Raw genomic sequence first — 20,153 nt, 5'->3', positions numbered from 1 at the left:
ACTTGCAGGGGTGTGGGAGGATACAAGAATTGCAGATTCTCTGAGCTGGGTAGGATCTCAAAGATCACCCAGGCCTACTTCTTCATAAACAAGGCTGTTTTCTACCACATAAAGGACAATACAGTTAGAGCTGGAAAGGACCTTGAAAATGACCTCCACTCTATCCATATCACCAAGTAGTCAAACCAGTCTTTAATTGAAGACCTCCAGTGAGGGTGACCCCACTGCCACTCATATCTTTGGGGGGAAATGTAATTGTTAAAAAGTGATTCTTGATATCAGGCCTAATCTGTCTCTTGATCACCTCAACATTCCTAGTTCTACCCTCAGGGGTTCAGTAGAACCAGACTGATCCCTCCTCCACCTGACTGTCCTTCATATATTTGGTTTTTCTTTTTTAGGTTTTTGCAAGGCAAATGGGATTAAGTGACTTGCCCAAGGCCACACAGCTAGGTAATTATTAAGTGTCTGAGACCAGATTTGAACCCAGGTACTCCTGACTCCAGGGCCAGTGCTTTATCCACTGCACCACCTAGCAGCCCTTGTCCTTCATATATTTGAAGACATCCTCCTTCAGTCTTTTCTTCTCCAGGCCAGATATCCCTAATTCCTTCAACTGATATTCATCATGAAGGTAAGATTCTTCACTACCCTGATGGCCTTTCTCTGAACATTCTCTGCAAATACATATGGTTTCTCAATATCATTCATAAAATGTGGCTCTCAGAATTGAAGAGAATACTCCAGAGTGTCCTGCCCAGGACAAGATACAGTATGACTATCATCTCCCCAGTCCTGGACATTATTCCACCCTTGATGCAATCTAAACTTGTGTTAATTATTTTGAGACTACCACATAACACTGTTGACTCATACTGAGGATTTTAGAACTTGTCATCCTCTAATACCTGCAGATCTTTTTTCAAAGAATGCCACTTAGCCATACTTCCTCAACTTATATTCAAGGAATTGTTTTTTTTTTTTTTAACACAGAAGTAAGATTTTGCTTTTTTTTTTCCACAATTAAATTTCATCTTATTAGTTTCACCCTCATGTTCCAGTGAGAGACATACTGCAGATTCATATTCTGTCTTTGAGGGTAGGTTTGCTGTTTTTCTCAAACTATGACTGCATTTTCTGATGCCAAAGCATTGACATATTTAAAAATCACTCAGATAGAAGCTAGGTTCACATGATACCAAGCAAATAGATGTTTTCAAATAGTAAATCTTTGGCAACACTGGGCAGAAGTTCAGGCATGCATGATAGCAAAAAACATAGAACCTATATTTCACAGTTAATGCTAGCTCCAGAGAGCATACAACCAATACATAGCTTTGTTCTGTCCTCTGATGGAAGTTTAAAAGGTCCATAGTTGGTCCCCTAATTTAATGAAGACCTCCCCAAATATAGTCTTCCTACTATTTTTTTCTCCCAGTTTCCTCTACTGTGGTTATTCCTAATGGAAGGAACCTTTGACATTTCAAGATAATTATGAGAAAAGTTCATTTGTTCCCAAGGCTTTTAAACCTCATTTGAACAAGAGAACACCAAGAAATCCCTTGATAACTTTTGGATGAGCTTACCTGTATGAGAGGGGCTGGCATCATCAAAGACAGACACCATCATCTCGTAGACATGACCCACTGCAGAAGTCTCTGGCTTTTCATAATCCAAGTCTTTGTTCACCTTAGAGAATATGTCATAATAATAGGAATTTGTCAGGCCCCACAAATACAAAAAATAAAATTAGCCTTGGTCCTTCAAGCTTTTATATTATATTGGGATAAAATAAATCAATAAACCAAAAGTAAAATAATTTCAAAAGAAAAAACCTTATAAGCACAATGACCTAATAAGGTCTGACCTGTCCCCTTATATAAATTACATATTCCATCAGGGCAGGAGATATGTCAATTTTCATTTTTGTGTGACTGGTATTCAATAACATATCTACATAACAGCTTAAAGTTTAAAAAATACTCTACCTAGTAGACAATCCAGGGAAGGAGTCTGTACAAAAGAAAAAGTTATGAATCCTTTTTTATGAGAAAAATAAGGCTAAAAAAGGTTAAACAATTTGCTCTTGGTCACACTGCTAATAACTGACAGAGATGTTTTCATGATCCAGGATCAGTGTTCTATAAAATGAGGTTAAAAATAGCCACTCAAGAATTCACAGTGAAGACCAAAGGAGATTATAATTTTATAAACCACTTTGCAAACCTTAAAGCACTATATAAGTCTCTAGACCAAGATTTCTCTCCTTACATAGTGATTTGCTCTCAAGGGCTTAATGGATGAACTGAATTAAATCAGGAAGTATTGAGGCGGCTAAGTGGAACAGTGAATAGAGCACCAGCCTTGGAGTCAGGAGTACCTGGGTTCAAATCCAACCTCAGACACTTAATAATTACCTAGCCGTGTGGCCTTGGGCAAGCCACTTAACCCCATTGCCTTGAAAAATCTAAAAAAAAAAAAACAGGAAGTATTAGATTGTTTTGAATTGAATTGAATTCTATAAAACACAGATTGTGACCCTATGAATCATAGAAACTTCAGGTATTTAACTAGTCCCATCTAAACATGAAAAGATAAAAAAAAAAGAATTCCACTACAATATGCCTAACAAGTGATGATTCATCCTTTTTTGAAGAAATCCAATGAGGCAGAACCATCTACCCTCCCAAGAAATCTCATGAATATACCAGATACCTACTATAAAAAGATCCACTAACGTAAAGAATTTGATGTAAGGTGATGCTATCTTGACTCAGACTTTCGATGGAAGTACCAAATGATTTTTTGACATAGCTTCATCCTACCTTGAGTTACATACTACAAAAATAACCCAACATTGCTGTTGTATTTATACCAGCAATGTTAGTACCTGTCCCGGTAAAGGTAACCCAGACTATGTTTATTTGACAGAAAACATCTGGATGTCTGGATATTGCTGAAGGATTTGCTAAACATTTTCTATTACATGCACACAGATTCAACATCAGTGTTAAAACTCTGAACCTTATGTAATTTGGTTTGGAAAAAACTTGACTATTCAAGAAATTATACAATTTGGTAAAGTTTTATTTAAAAAAGATGTCAGCATCATGGAAAGTGGGAACTTAAAGAGGGACCTCAATTATGCACATCATTTTTCAGATAGAAAAGTATAGCTTAGAAATAGGAGGTGGTTTGTTTAAGGTCACAGACTAGAGCTTTGGGGAACACAGATCTTCTAGGTTCCCTTGCCTCATCTCTGTAATGTACAAATCAGAGTCAGAAAATGTGGGTTCAAATCCCACCTTTGATGTTCATACTTGTATGACCATGGGCAAGTCATTGAACTTTCATAGGCCTCAGTTTCCTGATCCTTAAAGTAAAAAGGTTGGAGAGGCTTCTGAGACCCTATCCAAACCCACTCTACAAGCCTATAGTTCAATCCTCATTTCACTGCCCTCAACATGGGCTGTAATTTTCTAAAATGCAAGAAGTTGTTAAAAGCTCAACTCCTGGCTGTCAAACTCTATTAAGGAAGGGTTGACCCCAGTGAGAGAGAGAGAGAGAGAGAGAGAGAGAGAGAGAGAGAGAGAGAGAGAGAGAGAGCTGATCATTGGCTCTCCTCAGTCATAATGAATAAAAATGGAACTGACTCTTCAATATTTGGGAGTAGGGAAAAGTTACTCCAAGCAATCAAGAATTAGGACTTAGAACAAAAAGGAAAGTTAGCAGCAGCTGGGTGGCAGAGTGATGGAATGTCTTCGGGGAAAGAGCCTCAACTAGTTAAAGTACAATTAAACATTCTCACTACCCTCAGTGTGGATCCTCTGACAACAGAAAGGCCAGAAATTTCCGTGTAAGGCTTGGAAGGAGGTGAACAAGTTGGAATTTCCAAGGACCAGGAAACTAGCCTCCATGTCTATTATACAGAGCTTATCCCTCAGGAAATCAAAGTATTTCATGGTCTCCAGTTCCTTTACCCTGAATTAATTAGGGGGAAGAATCTATTGTTATCATTTTACAAAGAAGAAAATTAAGACAGACATAGAGACAAATTGATTAATTAACTTTCCAGGCATTTAAGGAGCTAGGACTTTTGTCTTCCAAATCACTTCTTTCCTTTCTATGCCCACTGACAAAGGACAGGAATCAGATGAAATGTGAATGACATATTCACCTCATAGATTTAGACCTAGAAGAGAACCTTGGTATGAACTGTGCACCCACCTCATTTTGCAAGTGAGGAATCTAAGGTCCAGAGAAGTTAGGTGAGTTATCCAAGGTCATTATTTGTCCTTCATTTTCAAGAGGACCAATGACATCACTAGGGGTAATATCTTGACTCATACTTGAGTAGGATTTAAATGAAGCAAAGATGCACAGTCATCTACCTCACTTTTCTTTTATAGTCATCAAAGTTCAGTAGCAAAACAAAAGTCAGAATGACTGACAATGACCCAGGATGCAGTGGATGACCTTGGATGTCCAAGTTCTAAGCATTCCCCATTGCCTTCTTTTGCCTCTTTCATGGTTGTTGGAAGAAATTGTTTTTATCTGTTCATGCCATCAGGAGAAGTCTTCACATGACTAAAAGTATTCATCCCCCTAACTCACCAAATATATAATACCAAGTATATATAATATATAATAATAATTTGGCTTTTCTCCAAATTCCAAAATTTGTGGTGGAATGATGCTTGTAATCTATCAGCTACTTTTAACCTGGTCTAGCTCATCTGCCAAGACAGTTTACTGGGGTATGTCTGCTGCACATTGTATGATTTCTTGGAGTCACAAGTGAAAATTGGGTGACAGATGGACACCAAAAGTGGGTGAGCAGCCCTGAAAAGGTCTCAGCAAGCCATCACATTTTAGGTGCTAGTCTTCCCTGAACACCCCAAACACCCCAAAGTCATTTAGGTTATATAAATGACCAAGTCAAGATTCAAACTCAAGTTTCCTGAGGTCCAATTGGACTGTTTTTACCCTATACCACATTAGCTTCTCTGGTAACTGATACTCACCCGTATGACATTATGAAAGTCTGATACTTGTTCAAATAACTCTCCCTCACCAAGTGGTCCACTATTAGGAGTATACCGAAGCATATCGGGAGACTTGTCAAGGTCATGACACACCAGTTTAGCAACAACTGTTTTATTTGCAATCACTTCAATGCCTCTATACCTTTATAAATGGAAAGATGTGACTTCAGAATTAACATTCTTTAAAACTGCAGAAATTTTCAGAAGTATTCATTAATCTAACACTCTCCTAAGAACTAAAAATTACTATTACCCATGGGACAATAAAGAAGCCCATGGTGGACTCAAGGTACCCTGGAAAAGAGCAGAAAGGCTCTGCTCCCCAGGGTTGGAGGGGTGGCCCGCCGGAGGGGTGGCCCGCCTGAGCCAAAGAACTTCAGCCTCCCAGAGGCAGCCCCAGAGCGCTGGGAGCCGAGGCTCTCAGCAGCAGGAGAGTCTCCTGAGCTACACCCTGGGAAGCACCGAGCACAAAGTGGGGGAACATCGGGGGACCTCTGCAAGAGTGAGCACGTGGAGCCCAGCCCTCAGGGCACACAGCAACTAAGCCCAGATCCAGGAACAGAAGCAGGTGGAGCCATAAGCAGGAGCCCCCAGGGCATGAGCCCATTGAGCTGAGGGAGGGTAGTGAAGAGACACTGCAGAGCTCTGTCCTCTGCCCCTGGAACAGGACTCTGGGGCTCTGACCACATTCAGATCCTGATCGCAGTCTAGGCCCCCCCATAGAACAACAGGGCCCCCCCACCTCAGCCCCGTGGCAGAGGGGGTCACAGACCAGGAAGGGAGGACAGAGCCTCACACACTGAGACCCTTGTGGGAGTGCCCCAAAAGCTCAGGAAGCACCCCAAAACCAGGCCCAGGCTGGGAAAATGAACAAGCAGAGAAATAAGAGGAACACCATTGAGAAATATTTTGCAAATGAGCCCAAGAAGGATCAAAATACTCAGTCTGAAGATAAGCTCCTGCATCTAAAGACTCCAAGAAAAACAGAAATTGGGCTCAGGCTATGACAGAGCTCAAAAAAGACTTTGAAAATCAAATAAGGGAGTTGGAAGAAAAACTGGGAAAAGAAAGGAGAGAGATGCAGGAAAAACATGAAAATGAAGTCAGCAGCTTAGTCAAGGAAATCCAAAAAATGCTGAAGAAAATAGCATGCTAAAAACCAGCTTAGGTCAAATGGATAAAACAGTTCAAAAAGTTATTGAGGAGAAGAATGCTTTAAAAAGCAAAATTGGCCAGATGGAAAAAGAGATAAGAAAACTCTCTGAGGAAAACAAATCCTTCAAAGAATAGAATTCAGGGAGATTGATGAATTTACCAGAAATCAGGAATCAATACTTCAAAACAAAAAAAAAAATGAAAAAATTAGAAGAAAATGTGAAATATTTCATTGAGAAAACAACTGATATGGAAAACAGACTTAGGAAAGATAATTTGAAAATTATTAGAATACCTGAAAATCATGATCAGGAAAAGAGCCTTGACATCATTTTCAAAGAATTACTACAGGAAAATTTCCCTGATATTCTAGAGGCAAAGGGCAAAATAGAAATGGAGAGAATCCACCGATCCCCCCGAGAAAGAGATCCCAAAAACCAACCCCTAGGAATATTATAGCCAAGTTCCAGAACTCCCAAGTCAAAGAGAAAATATTACAAGCAGCCAGAAGGACACAGTTCAAATATCGTGTAGCTGCAGTCAGGATCACACAGGACTTAGCAGCAGCTACATTGGAAGCTCGTAGGGCTTGGAATATAATATACTGGAAGGCAAAAGAGCTTAGAATGCAGCCAAGAATGAACTACCCAGCAAGGCTGAATGTCCTCTTCAAGGGAAAAAGATGGACTTTCAATGAACCAGGGGAATTTCAAATGTTCCTTTTGGAATGGCCAGAGCTGAACAGAAGGTTTGATCTTCAGATACAGGACTCAGGTGAAGCATAGTGGAGGAGAAGAGGAAAATATGAGGGACTTAATGAGGATGAAGTGCATGTATTCCTGCATAGAAAAATGACACTGATAATACTTATATGAACCTTCTCAGTTAATAGAGCAGGTAGAGGGAGCTTTTATAGTTGAAACACAGGAGAAAACTGAATTCAAAGATAAAATATGGTATAAAAATGGAGTCAATAGAAAAAAAGGGAAATGTAATGGGAGAAAGAAAAAGGAGAGGGGGAATAGGCCAAGATATTTCATATAATAAGATTTTTCTTTATTACAATGAGCTATTGCAATGATATGGAAGAGGGGGAGGCAGGGGAGAATGAGGGAAGCTTTGCTGTCATCAAAGGTGGCTAGGAGAGGAAACAGCATATATACTCAATGGGGTATAAGCATCTGGAGTAAGAAGCAGGGGACAGGGTGAAGGGGGGGTGATGTGAGTGATAGAGGAGAGGATGGACCACGGCGGGAGAGTGGTCAGATATAACACATTTTCCTTTTTACTTCTTGCAAGGGACTGGGATGGATGGCCTGTCTGGCACCATAGGACCAGGTGGATGCTGGGCCTAAGGGGTGATAGGGGGGTGGGGCTCAGGGCCTCTTGGCCCCAGGACCAGGGATCTGTCTGCTGTGCCACTCAGTGACCCTACAGCAGAGTCAGAGTGAAAGGAGAGAGAAAATATAGTACATGGTAGTGGAGAAATACGAAAGGAGGGAGTTGCAATCAGCAATGCTGGAAAAATATGGAAGTAACTTTTGCCATGTACTTACCATAAAGAATGTGATCCACCCGTGACAAATTGTTGGTGTTGGAACACAGACTGAAGCACATTTTTTATTATTATTATTTTGGGGAGGGTGCAGGACAAATGAGGCTGGGTGGCCTGCCTGGGGCCGCATAGCCAGGTGATCGTTGGTTGTCTGAGGCCGGATTTGGACCCGGGTACCCCTGGCTCAAGGGCCAATGCTCTGTCTGCCACCCAGCCACCCCTACTATTATGATTATTTTATTTTATTTTGGGTCTTTTTTTTCTTTCTCTTTTTGGTTTTTGCAGGGCAGTGGGAATCGGGTGGCTTGCATGTCACACGACTGGGTGATTGTTGGGTTTACGGGCCAGATGTGGGCTCGGGTGCTTGTGGCTCCAGGGTTGGTGCTCTATACATTGAGCCACCTGGCCATACCTACAATTATTACTATTATTTTTTTAATTATAATTTTTTTCTCTCCTCTTTACTTTATTGCTCAAGCAAGTCTATATTTATGGGGGGAGGGGTATTTCATTTACTCTTAAACAAGAATATTTTATTAATGTAAAAAAAACATTATTTGTACAAAATGAGAATAAATATTAGACTGATCAAAAAATAAATAAAAATAAAAAATAAATGACATCAATGGAGCCTAAAATGTCCCACTTCAAGCGAATGTTGGGCTTTTTGGGTCAATTAACAAATAGTTGATGATATTGTTGATATTCTTTATTACATTGCATTTTGTACAAACTATGCAGAGTTAAATATTATTTGCTTATAATAGATCTGCAAATTTTGTCATATTTTGATGTAATTCCTTGCTTATGACCAAAAAAATGTTCTTGAGATATTGGAACTGGCGTTTGCATGTATTTAAATGTTAACCAGCAAATTGTCTTACTTCGTTAATAAGAATAGAATGTCAATGCTTGTTCAGTAATCGTAAAATAATAATGCCATGGTAGCATCTTTCTCTGAAGGTGACGTGAAGTATAGACTTATGTAAAAGAAAAATAAATGTTGTTTCTTAAAGTTTAAAAAAAAAGCCCATGGTGGTTGACAATGAATGAAACAGTTCCTACCCTCTAGGTATTTACATCCTACTGAGACCAAATAAATAAATAAACGAAAAAAGAAGACAATTTCAGAAGAAATAAGCCTATGACCATAATTATACAATAAGACTGCATTGCCTCTAATTTAGACTATAAGGTTCTTGTAGGAAAGGAGTATGTATTTTTTTTCCTTCTTTGTCTATCTAATGCTTTATAATAAACACTGAGTGATAAGCTACAATATAGGTCCAATGAGGAACTACAAAAACCTGAAATGAAAGCTATTATCAGAGAAAGGTATGAAAAAGAAATGATCTGGTCTGATGATAAGGGTAAATCTTAAATATTCTAATAGGATCCTGGTAATGTCAGAAAAGAGAAAGGAGAATGTCCAGCATGGTGGCTACACAGTATGGCAAATTTATGGAAGTCCATGGATGAGTACCATAGAATGGGAAGATATGAATGAGCTATGATTTACCAATTTTTTAGCATTTAATTAATTACTGATTAAATTTATGACTTCATTTAAATCATTGGAGGGAAAATTCACATCAATATCACAGCTCCATTTGAATATTTTAGTATATACAAAATTACTGTAATGTAGCCTTATAGAGTCAATCTTTTCCCTTAGAGTAGTTCAGAGATTATTAACTCAATTTAATAACTTAGCAAGCATTTATTAAGAACCTACTATATACAAGGTGTTGTGTGCTAGATGCTGGTGGGATGAAAGTAAGAATAAAACTATCCCTGATTTTAAGAAGCTTATTATTCTGCTGATTTGTGATCAAAAAACACCCAGGGAAAAAACTTTTCTTAAAGAAGACAAATACAAAACAAAATCATAGATTTAGAGATAGAGGGGACCTCAGAATTCATCTATTTCAACCCCCTCATTTATGAAGAGAATAGTTCAAGGTAGTAGAAAGTCTCTGGGCTAGAAACCTCAAATTTTCACCCACCTCATTCAACTTAGAGACCCCAAATCTGCATTATGTTTGAATTTTCCCCTCAGTCATCTGATAAATAATTGTATTAACAAGTCTTTGTGAGAAGAAACAAAGCATCTGTTATACAAATCAATGAGTGTTACTCATTTCAAATAGCACATGATTAGGAGCAGAGGAGGCAAAAGAGTTTGGCAAGGTATTATCTACCACAGAACCAGAGAAAAGAAGGTTATGAGAGTAGAGAATAGTATAACGTGGAACTGAATCAATAAGATATCAATATAGAGAAAAGAGTAGAGTCTAACCAAACAAGGGTGATGATCTGAGAAAACAGGAAAAAATGGAGGGATTAGTGCTCAAGTAGGTTTAGGAGGAAAAAAACGGAGGGATCAAATATAATGATCAAATAAAGGAAATTCAGAATTCTTGCAGATGGAAGTAGATCACTTTTAAGTGTCGCCAAAATCAAGAGTATGACCATCTCCGTATGTCTCTTAAGTGAAATAGAAGAATAAGTCGTGAGAATTGAGAGGAAATGGAAAGTTAGAGCTTTTGAGGGAACGCCAATAAGGATGGTGAAGTTCCCCTAGAAGGAGAGGAGTAAGAATGGAAAGAAAGTGAACCAAGCACTGGACATACCAAGGCTAAATGGTACTAACTGGAGAACTAGAGAATTCACAGGCAATATTATTGTCAAGAAACTCAGCTAATCTAGTTGGTACTTTATGGACTCCTAAATATTTCTTCTTCCCCCTCCCACTTGAGCTCACCTGTACAAATACTTATCACAGAATGGTGGATTATCATTGATCCCATGAATGTACACAATCACAGGAATAACTGCACACTGTTGGTCTTCATCACATGCCTTAATGGTAAATGACTGAACCTCCACAAAGTCAGCTTCCTCCAGGTCCATCCGGTTAGCAATCATCACAATTCCACCCTCTGAAACAGCAAGACAATTTGTTTTGAAACTACCAGAGACACTTTCTGTCTGGCTGTCTGGCTCTCTCTCCCTCTCTCTCTCTCTGTCTCTCTCTCCCTTTCTCTCTCTGTCTCTCTCTCTCTCGAACATCTCATTCACTCAATGCAGTAGAGGAAGAGTTGAATGTGGTTTGGACTCCCCTTAAGAACTGTGATCCAGAGAAAGAGCCTTGGAGTTTTGGATTTGTTTCATTTGTCTTTTCCAGTTCTATGTCTATGGAGTCTCATGTCCTGGTGCTGGTGCTGGAGTCAAAGAGATCTTGGAATCTGAATTTCAGGTTAAATGTTGCCCCTAACCAGCAGGAAAACCTTTAGAAGCCAGGGCCCAGGATACAAGCCTTGGCTTTAGACTAGTGAGACTAATATTGAGTTAAACTATGATTTTTATCTATTTCTCATCCATAAAAACTGTTGAGGATTTAGGGTTAGGGAATTATGCCCCAGGTGTGATGGGGTGAGAGTGAGGGAATGCTTGCATATTTCTCTTTTAGTTTTGAAATAAATACTTCTTTGAAAAGGCCAACTTAACTGTTAATTGAACTAGGGCACTAGTACAAATTGCAAAAGTACAACCAGTACCAATGTGAGCAACTAGATGCCTCCCAAATTCCTTAAAATTAATAGAAAACCTTTGGGGAGGGATGGCATGTAGTCAACTTGGTCTGCAGGTAATGGAGATCAGAGAATCATATTACAACAGCATTAATGAGTAGTATGGAAATGGATTGAAGCCTTCAGAATATTTCAGAAAGTTGATGAGTAACTGTTGAACTCCAAAAGGAGACTGCTTGCTCCTATTAGCTTTTGGCACAGCAGAAGTAAATAGAAAAGGTGTTTAGTCATGCCCAACTCTTTATGACCCCATTTGACATTTTCTTGGAAAAGATTCTGGAATGGTTGGCCATTTCCTTCTCATTTTACAGATGAGGAAACTGAGTCAATCAAGGCTAAAGTGATCTTCCCAGGGTCACACGATAGTATATGCCCAAGGTCAGATTTAAACTCAGGAACATAAGATTTCCGGGCTCCAGACCCAGCACCCTATCCATTGTGCTACCAAAGAATGAATCATTAAGTATATTTTGGTAGAGAACTATCGGTATTTTCCTCTAAGTTTTCATATACTTCTAAGAAATAATTTCAGACAAATCACTCTGTTTCATCCATGGACAACTAAAAGGAGAAACATGACCATTTAACTAGTGAATTCAGTCAGTAAACAATCTACTTAGGATTCCTTTAGGTCCCCTGCTCCACCTAACCCTCCCCCCAGAACCAATAGGGTTAAGCTATCTAAGATGTTCCACATTTTGATTTCAATGTCCTTGGACAGTTGAAGTTATTGGAAAAAGTTATCCTAAATCCTAAGTCTTTTTTTTGTGAGGCATCAAAAAGAAAGTTCAAAACCTTCCAGATTTTTTTTTCCACAGAGGAAAAGAGAAAAAGGAGGATGGAGTTGGGAAAGGAAGAATGAGAAGAGGAAAGGAAGAGAGGAAGAGGGAAAGACAGAGAGAGGAAAGTTAGAAGGAAGATACCAAGTGATTAAAGATAAAAATCTTTATTAAGCATTAGCCATATACAAAGCCCCTTGTTAAATGTTAGAGATTCAAATAAAAAACTACAATAATCCATTTTTCTCATGGAGTTCACATTCTAATGGAGGAAATGGCCCGTCAGAAGACAAGATTCCATGATCCTCAGGGTGTATGGGCAAAACAGACAGTAATGTATCTCTTTTATGGAATTCCCACTGATGAAATCCTATCCATTTCTGATGTTGAATCAGTTTTATAGTACCAAAAAAATTGAATGATTTGGTTATTTCGACTCACTGCAGGCTGTCTACACATTTTAAATATTGGTAGCATGGGTCTGGAAATTCCAGTTATGAGTTTCCAGAAATCAAACCAGCTTGGAGGAAAGAATGTTGAATTTCATTAGAACCAAAAAGTCTTAAATTTTTTTTAGACAGAATTGGGATCGTTAAATTGTAAGTTCCCTGGGGATAGGGATTGTTTTTAACTTTTTCTTATAACAGTGTGGCATATGGTAAATCCTTAATAAATACTCATTTATTGGTTTTGGTACCAGCTAAAGAGTCTACCAAGCACCAAATATCAGGAATCAATCTTTAAATTTCAAAGCTTGTAAAGGGTCCTTAGAGACCATCCGGTCCAATTCTCGGATTTTACACATGAGGAACTGAGGCAGTGAGGAGTTGTTACTGCTCAAGATCATACAGGCAGAAAGAAAAACCAACATTTGAAAACAGGTCTTCAGACTCTCCATCCAATACTTTCCTGTGGACTTCTCTGCTTTAAAAGACCCAAGACCAATTCCTGCCCCACCTTTGTCAATAGCAAAGTGTCTATTCCCTGGGTCCAATTCAAAGGTGAGAGGCCCCATCTGGTCTTCATCAGTAGCTTGGCAGGAACCCACAGTTTTTCCTACTGGAATTTCTTCATCAATTGTGATATTGCCTTCCGTAGGGGTGGTTGAGTTTACCAGGATAGGAGTCAGGACTGCTTCTTTGATGTTAAATAAACTTATTTAAAGGGAAAAAAAATATGAGAGCAGCATTGGACAAAGTACATGACTTTTCTGTTTCCTGGAGAGTGAAGGCCTGGCACTTAAAATTCTTTTATAAGCTCTTTCCTAATGACAGTGAACATGAGTATCCTCTTTGGGGACAGAGAAGGCTAGAGATGTAGTTTGAAAGCTCTGGCCAATGAATCAAAGGATACATTGCCCTTGAAATTTATTCAGTATATTGGACATTCTTCCAGTACAATATCAAAAGCATTCCTCTCTTTAAAGATCTTTGGCTTTTGATAAAAATGTTTTTGGGGAAATTTTTATATTCTAGGTGTTTTTCCCCACTTCTGAGCAGAAAAAAAATTTAATCAAAAATTTTTGTTGTTTTACTTTGTTTCCTCCCTACCTACTACTACCACTAAAATCTTTAGAATGCAAACAGTTTAATAATGAATTTCATCTTCTTTCCATATTTAATTATCAAGGTTGCAATAAGATTACAGCTTTTATTTCCTTACCTGCAGGTGAGAATAGGGGCCTTATTGTTTATATTGATGAGGAAGATCTTTATATTTCCCATGATAAAAAGTTCTCCAGGGTCAGTCACTTTAATAACCAATGAAAAGCTATAAAAAAAAGCAAATAAACAACCTAACTGTGTGGCCTTGGGCAAGCCACTTAACTCCATTTGCCTTGCAAAAACCTAAAAAAAAAAAATAAACAAATAAGCAAAAACAATGGGAGAGAGCACTTGGGGATGCAGGGATGCTCTAGGCTAGGTCCACACACACAAGATTGGTCCAGCTGTTTGGACCATATTCACAAACAGACTGGATTGGTCAAATCCATCAAAATCTCATCTAAACACATGCTTATACTACATTTGAATTGAGCTATGGGCTACATTGCCAAATCAGTAGAGCATAGGGACGTCCCAGAACTTTAACTAGAGAGGAGCGAATGAAATATGGACCCAGGATGCCAACATGCAATAGCCTTCATATTGGTCTGAAATGAACTATGGAATATCCCTCCCCAGGGGCTGCCACATCCACACTCCTATCTCGGTAGCATACCTCTGCCAGCCCCCTCTGCAACCCCCTCATTCTCTCAAACCCCAGAGTATTCAAGGGCAGATTCATGAGGGATTGTCTATTCCTTCTCCTTCAACAGATGCATTTCAATGACCTCCAAGTCTCTTTCATTTTTAAGCTACAATTTGACTTGTAACATGGGGAGATTTAACCAAATTACTATTTTAGATCCCTTTCCACTTTGAATCCTATGAGGCAGAAGTAGCTGGGTAGTACAGTGGATAGAGCGCTGAGACTAGAGTCAAACTGAATTCAAACATGGCCTCAGACATTTCCTAGCCGTGCAAGTCACTTAATCTACATTTGTCTCAGTTTCCTCAGCTATAAAATGGGAATGATAACAATAATAGTACCTATCTCCCAGAGTTGTGATGGTCAAATGAAATAATCATTGCTCAGCAGTAGGCGCTCTCTAAATGCTTATTTCCTTCTTTCTCAGTCACGACTTTTCACAGGTTCATAAGTTTAGGTCAAAAAGGGACCCTAGATGGGGCAGCTAGGTGGCACAGTGGATAAAACACCGGCCCTGGAGTCAGGAGTACCGGAGTTCAAATCCGGTCTCAGACACTTAATAATGACCTAGCTGTGTGGCCTTGGGCAAGCCACTTAACCCCATTGCCTTGCAAAATCCTAAAAAAAAAGGGGGGGGACCCTAGAGATCATCTAACCCAATTCTCTTATCTTGCAGGTGAGGAAACCAAGGCCACAAAAAGTGATTTGACCAATTATCACACACACACACACACACAAAATGGTAGAATCATAATTAAAAACCAGGTCTTTTGACTCCAAATCCAACTTTCTTATTCAATGAAGTTATATTACACTTAAGGAAACTGAGATCCAGAGTGGTAGGAAGCCATAGAGCCAGGATTTGAACCTGGGTCATCTAAAACAAAATCTAAATTTTCTTTTCACTAGTCCACACTATTTCCTATTATGACTAAGCTAAGTAAATATTTTAGAATCAATTTTCTATCTGTTAGTCCTCCAAGCCCAGTCCTCCAGTATTGAAAAACTGATTGACAAGAGCAAAGGATTTTGTTTCAGGGACTCTTCTAAATAGTGTAACGATTAGGGAGAGAGAGACCCAAAGACAGGACTGATTAATGGGTTTCCATTTCAGCAGAGATGGTTATGGATTTGGAGAATGAGCGTGCAGGCTATGGGGAAGCTGGATGTTTCCTAATAGATAGATTACAGGTTGGCTCATTAACATGAAAACTCTGCATAGCTGAGGCTGGTGATTGTATTGGCCTCCTCCCCCCTCAACTCCCAGGTGCAAGGTTTGGTGGCTAGGCTGTTTCCCAGGAAACAGGATTCTATCTGCAAGAGCCAAGTTAATGGACAAGCTCAACAATTATCTGGATAATTGTATTGATTTAGACAGCAAATCTGGATGATTTGAAGCAAAGGAAAAAAGAAAAGAAACAAAAGACTGCAAACCTTGGTTATTTTTCCCTCAGATTCTATAGGTGCAAAATGCACTCAACCACTTACCTCCTAATGGAAGGGTGATGGAAACAAGGTGCAGAATAACATGCTTTGGATGTGGCAGTTGTTGGGATTTGCTTGACTATAGCAATTTGCTACAATGATTATGGGTGTTTTTTGAGAGAGAGGGGTTGAGAGGGTCACAAAAAAAGGAAAGAGGGTCACTGAAGTATTAAAAACACATACACACACACAAGAGAACTAAAGGAAACACAGATAACAGCTCAACATTGAAAGTAACATGTTGAATTCAAATCAAGTAATGTTTATTATAGACTTTTAGCAAGAAATACAGTTTTATATATATGAGATTTGTGTTTTCACATTTAATGATATTGTCCTGTTCTACTTTCTATAGGGAAATATTCTTTTTTGTTCTATTTGGGGGGAGAGAGGTTCATTAAACCCAGAAATTATTTTTTAATTCAAATAAAGATAAAATGTACTGACCTTCGTGGATAACATCTAGATATGTTTTTGTTCAATAGAATATGACTCTTTATGACGTGGCGGACCAGACTATCTAGAGGGTATTTCTTGGCAGAGATACTGAGAATGGTTTGTCATTTTCTTTTCCAGTGAATTAAACAAAGGTGAAGTGACTTGCCCATGGTCCACAACTAGCAAGTGTCGGAAGTCGGATCGGTAGTCAGGTCCTCCTGACTCCAGGCCCAACATTCTGCTCCCTGATTCATCTGGCTGCCTAGTATCTAACTAATTATACTCTAACATAATCCAAAGTATTCTGATAATTCAACTCAAAGTAAGTTTTTTCCCTGAAGGTTATCTAGAAAAAGACTTCATTCTACAGGATTTTACAAATTTTCCCAAAATATTCCCAAATCATTACTAAGACATAATATTTGTATCACCTTTATAGTTCTCAAAGCTTTCTTACATGTTGGCTGGTTTGAGACTCAACCCAAGAGCATGAGGTAGATGCTATAGGTATTCTCTTTTAGAATGTAAGCTTCCTGAAGGCAGGGTACTCTTTTTGCATTTCTACATTTAGCACAGCTCCTAATAATATAGCATTAAATAAAGGCTTGGTGATAAGTTAATTATCAGAGGTTCAGATCTCTAAGGCGGTTCAGCTACCTTATGAAAGTCAATTAATCTCTTAGACTCAGTTATCTCTCATGTAAATTGGGTTGTTGTTCATACATCATTCTTTGATTTTTTTTTTGGCAAGGCAATGGGGTTAAGTGCTCAAAGTCACACAGCTAGTAAATATAAAGTGTCTATGGTTGGATTTGAACTCAGGTCCTCCTGACTCCAGGGCCAGTGCTCTATTCACTGCACCACCTAGCTACCTCATCAATCATTTTTTTTTAGGTTTTTTGCAAGGCAAATGGGGTTAAGTGGCTTGCCAAGGCCACACAACTAGGTAACTATTAAGTGTCTGAGATTGGATTTGAACCCAGGTACTCCTGACTCCAGGGCCACCTAGCCACCCCACCATCTATCATTCTTGAAGAGGACCATAACATCAGGCATGCAATCCCATGCCATGCAGTGAATTGGATTTAAGTGAGGAAGGTCTGTGCATAATCACCAGTCTCACTCTCTCCTCCAGAGCCATCTTGGTCTAGTGGCAAGATATGATCAGGATGACTGAAGTTGACCCTGAATGCAGTGGCCTTTTTTAAACTAAGGTCTTTCCCAGGTCTCAGTTTGACTGGGAAAACAATACCATTCAGTGATTAAGGATAGGCAAGAAAGGAGGAAAGAGTGGGCTCTTTTCCCCAGTGGGAAAAAAACCTACAAACAAACCAATTTGAGAAAGGGGTTTCTGGCCAAGGTTTTCATTAAATGACCTCTAGATTCCTTCCAGGTCTAAATCTATGATCTCCATCTTACAGCTGAACCTTAGATAGATCAAGTGACTTGCCTATGGTCACACAACTAATAATATCAGATATGAAATTTGAACTCAGTTCTTCCTGACTCAAGTCCAATCTTCTCCCTATGGCACCATGTTGTTTTTATTTCTGGTCATATCCTGATGAACCTAAAATTCATTTTAAAAATTATTTTCATCTAATAAGACTAAGAATTATTAATTATAAAAATATAATGAACCAGCTAATGAATGAGTCAGTTATAATCCTTTATCTACTGTTCATCTAGCTCAGTGAATACTGGGAATTTTATTTAAGGGATAGAAAGGTTCTAATGAGCTCTTCCAATATTTTCACCAGAAGCTAACCAATAGAGATTCCATTGCTTCGCCTATCTACCTAGAAGGAATGAATTAACAAGACTAAATGAAGCACACCTGAATTTCCCAATCCCTACTTAAAGGTTCAGTGATCCTAGAATCTATTAAATCCCCAAAGTAAAAGAAAGAAGGAAAGAATAATGAATATTCTGGCAATCTTTACCAGGAATTTTTTTATGTACCATTAGCAAACAAATTATGAATTCAAGTTTTTCAAATGGATAATCATTCAGAGAAATAAACTAACAGTTTCTTAGACCCTTTCCTAAGGAAAGAAAAGGGTCTCTAATTTGTGTAATGAAAGGTCAATTTTAAAAATTTGTCATTGCATTTTTAAATTATAATGCCTTTTTTTTGACCTGAACTTGTGATTTCATTGGTGGAAGTAGAGTCAAGTGGATAAATTCATTCTACTGATTCAGACTGGCAGTTTTATTGCAACTTTTAATCTTAAAGAAACAACTATAAGAAAGAAAGAAAGAAAGAAAGAAAGAAAGAAAGAAAGAAAGAAAGAAAGAAAGAAAGAGAAAGGAAGGGAGAAAGAGAAAGAGAAAGAGAAAGGAAGGGAGAAAGAGAAAGGAAGAGAGAAAGAGAAAGAAAGAAAGAGAAAGGAAGAGAGAAAGAGAAAGAGAATGAAAGAGAGAAAGAGAGAGGAAGGAAGAAAGAAAGAGAGAGAGAGAAAGAGAGAAAGAAAGAAGGGAAGGAGGAAGGAAGGATGGAAGGAAGGAAGGGCAGATAGAAGGAAGGAAGGGAGAGAAAGAAAGAGGAAGAAAGGAAGGAGAGAGGAAACTGCATCAGGAACTGTACTAATTACTTCATAAATAGCTCATTTTTGTCTCATAGCAATCCTGAGAGGTGGGTACTATTATTATCTCCACTTCATAGTTGAGGAAGCTGAGGCAAACTGAAGTTAGTCCAGGGTTAAATCGTAAATGTTTAAGGTAGAATTTGAACTCAGATCTTTCTGACTCCAGACACAGCATTCTATCCATTAGGTCATCTAGCTACCTCTATTTTCAGATATTGTATAATTCTGTAAGTTGTTTATAAAAATAGCAGAATTGAAGTGGAAACCCTTCCCCCATGAATGATTCTCAGAGGAGTTGGACAAAAGCACCAAACCTGGAAGTCAGAAAAATTTGAGTGGGGGGGGGGGGGGCAGAGCCAAGATGGCTCTAGGAGAAGAGCCTCTCTTAGTTGCTCTCCCTCTAAACTCATAAACTAAGGACTCTTAACTAAATTTTCCAGAGACAGAACCCACAGAGGGATCCAATGAGGCAATTCTCCAGCCCAAGGTAACCTGGAAAACAGCATAAAGGCTCTGTTCCACAGGGTTAGGGGGGCGGCTGCCAGAGTGAAGGAACTTCAACCTCCTGGAGGCAGCCCCAGGCCACCTAGGAGCTGTGGCTCATGGCAGTGGGGACAGTTTCCTGACCTACACCCAGGGGGAGTATGGGGCACAACTTGGAAGATCAGCAGGGATACCTCTGCCAGAGCAAGCCAGTGAAGCCCAGCCCTCAGGGCACTCAGTGAGCCCCAGGTCATGGCAGCCCAGATCCAGGAACCCGAAGAAGGCAGAGCTAGTAAGCAGGAACCCCCAGGCAACTAAGCCTTGAGTGCTCGACATACCTAAGTTAGGGGAGTGCAGAGAGACTTTTGAGGTCTGTCCTCTGTACCTGGAACAGGACTCTGGGGCTCTGACCACATTTAGATCCTGATCATAGTCTAGGCCCCCCCCCAATAGAACAGCAGGACTCCACCACTTCAGCAGAGGTGGTACACTTGTGGTCATTCACAGACCAGGAGAGAAGACAGAGCTTCACACACTGAGATCCTTGTTGGGGGTGGGGGGTCCCAATAATACTCAAAAGCTCATGAATCCCAAAACCAGGCACAGGCTGGGGAAATTAGTAAATAGAGAAAAAAGGGGAACACTGTTGAGAAATACATTGTCTATGATCCCAAGAAGGATCAAAATACTCAATCTGAAGATGAGGAAATACAAGCTCCTGAATCAAGACTCCAAGAAAAAAAAAACGGAAATTGGGCTCAGGCTATGACAGAGCTCAAAAA

General features: G+C 39.2%; 1 protein-coding gene across 1 annotated transcript in view; it reads right to left on the bottom strand.

Moving 5' to 3' along the window:
- The window catches only part of LOC141496577 (cadherin-related family member 3-like), a 96,692-nt gene that overhangs the window by 18,511 nt on the left and 58,028 nt on the right, over positions 1-20,153 (bottom strand). The window contains exons 6-10 of the mRNA XM_074199056.1: positions 13,790-13,897; positions 13,085-13,281; positions 10,520-10,697; positions 5,025-5,187; positions 1,587-1,689 (exon numbers count right to left, since the gene is read on the bottom strand). Coding sequence (XP_074055157.1) covers positions 1,587-1,689; positions 5,025-5,187; positions 10,520-10,697; positions 13,085-13,281; positions 13,790-13,897 — 749 coding nt within the window. The remainder of the gene's footprint in view (positions 1-1,586; positions 1,690-5,024; positions 5,188-10,519; positions 10,698-13,084; positions 13,282-13,789; positions 13,898-20,153) is intronic.

Source organism: Macrotis lagotis, chromosome 8 (genome assembly GCF_037893015.1).
Source record: "Macrotis lagotis isolate mMagLag1 chromosome 8, bilby.v1.9.chrom.fasta, whole genome shotgun sequence".
Classification (NCBI taxonomy): Eukaryota; Metazoa; Chordata; class Mammalia; order Peramelemorphia; family Peramelidae; genus Macrotis; species Macrotis lagotis.
This window is presented reverse-complemented; position numbering and strand designations above follow the sequence as displayed.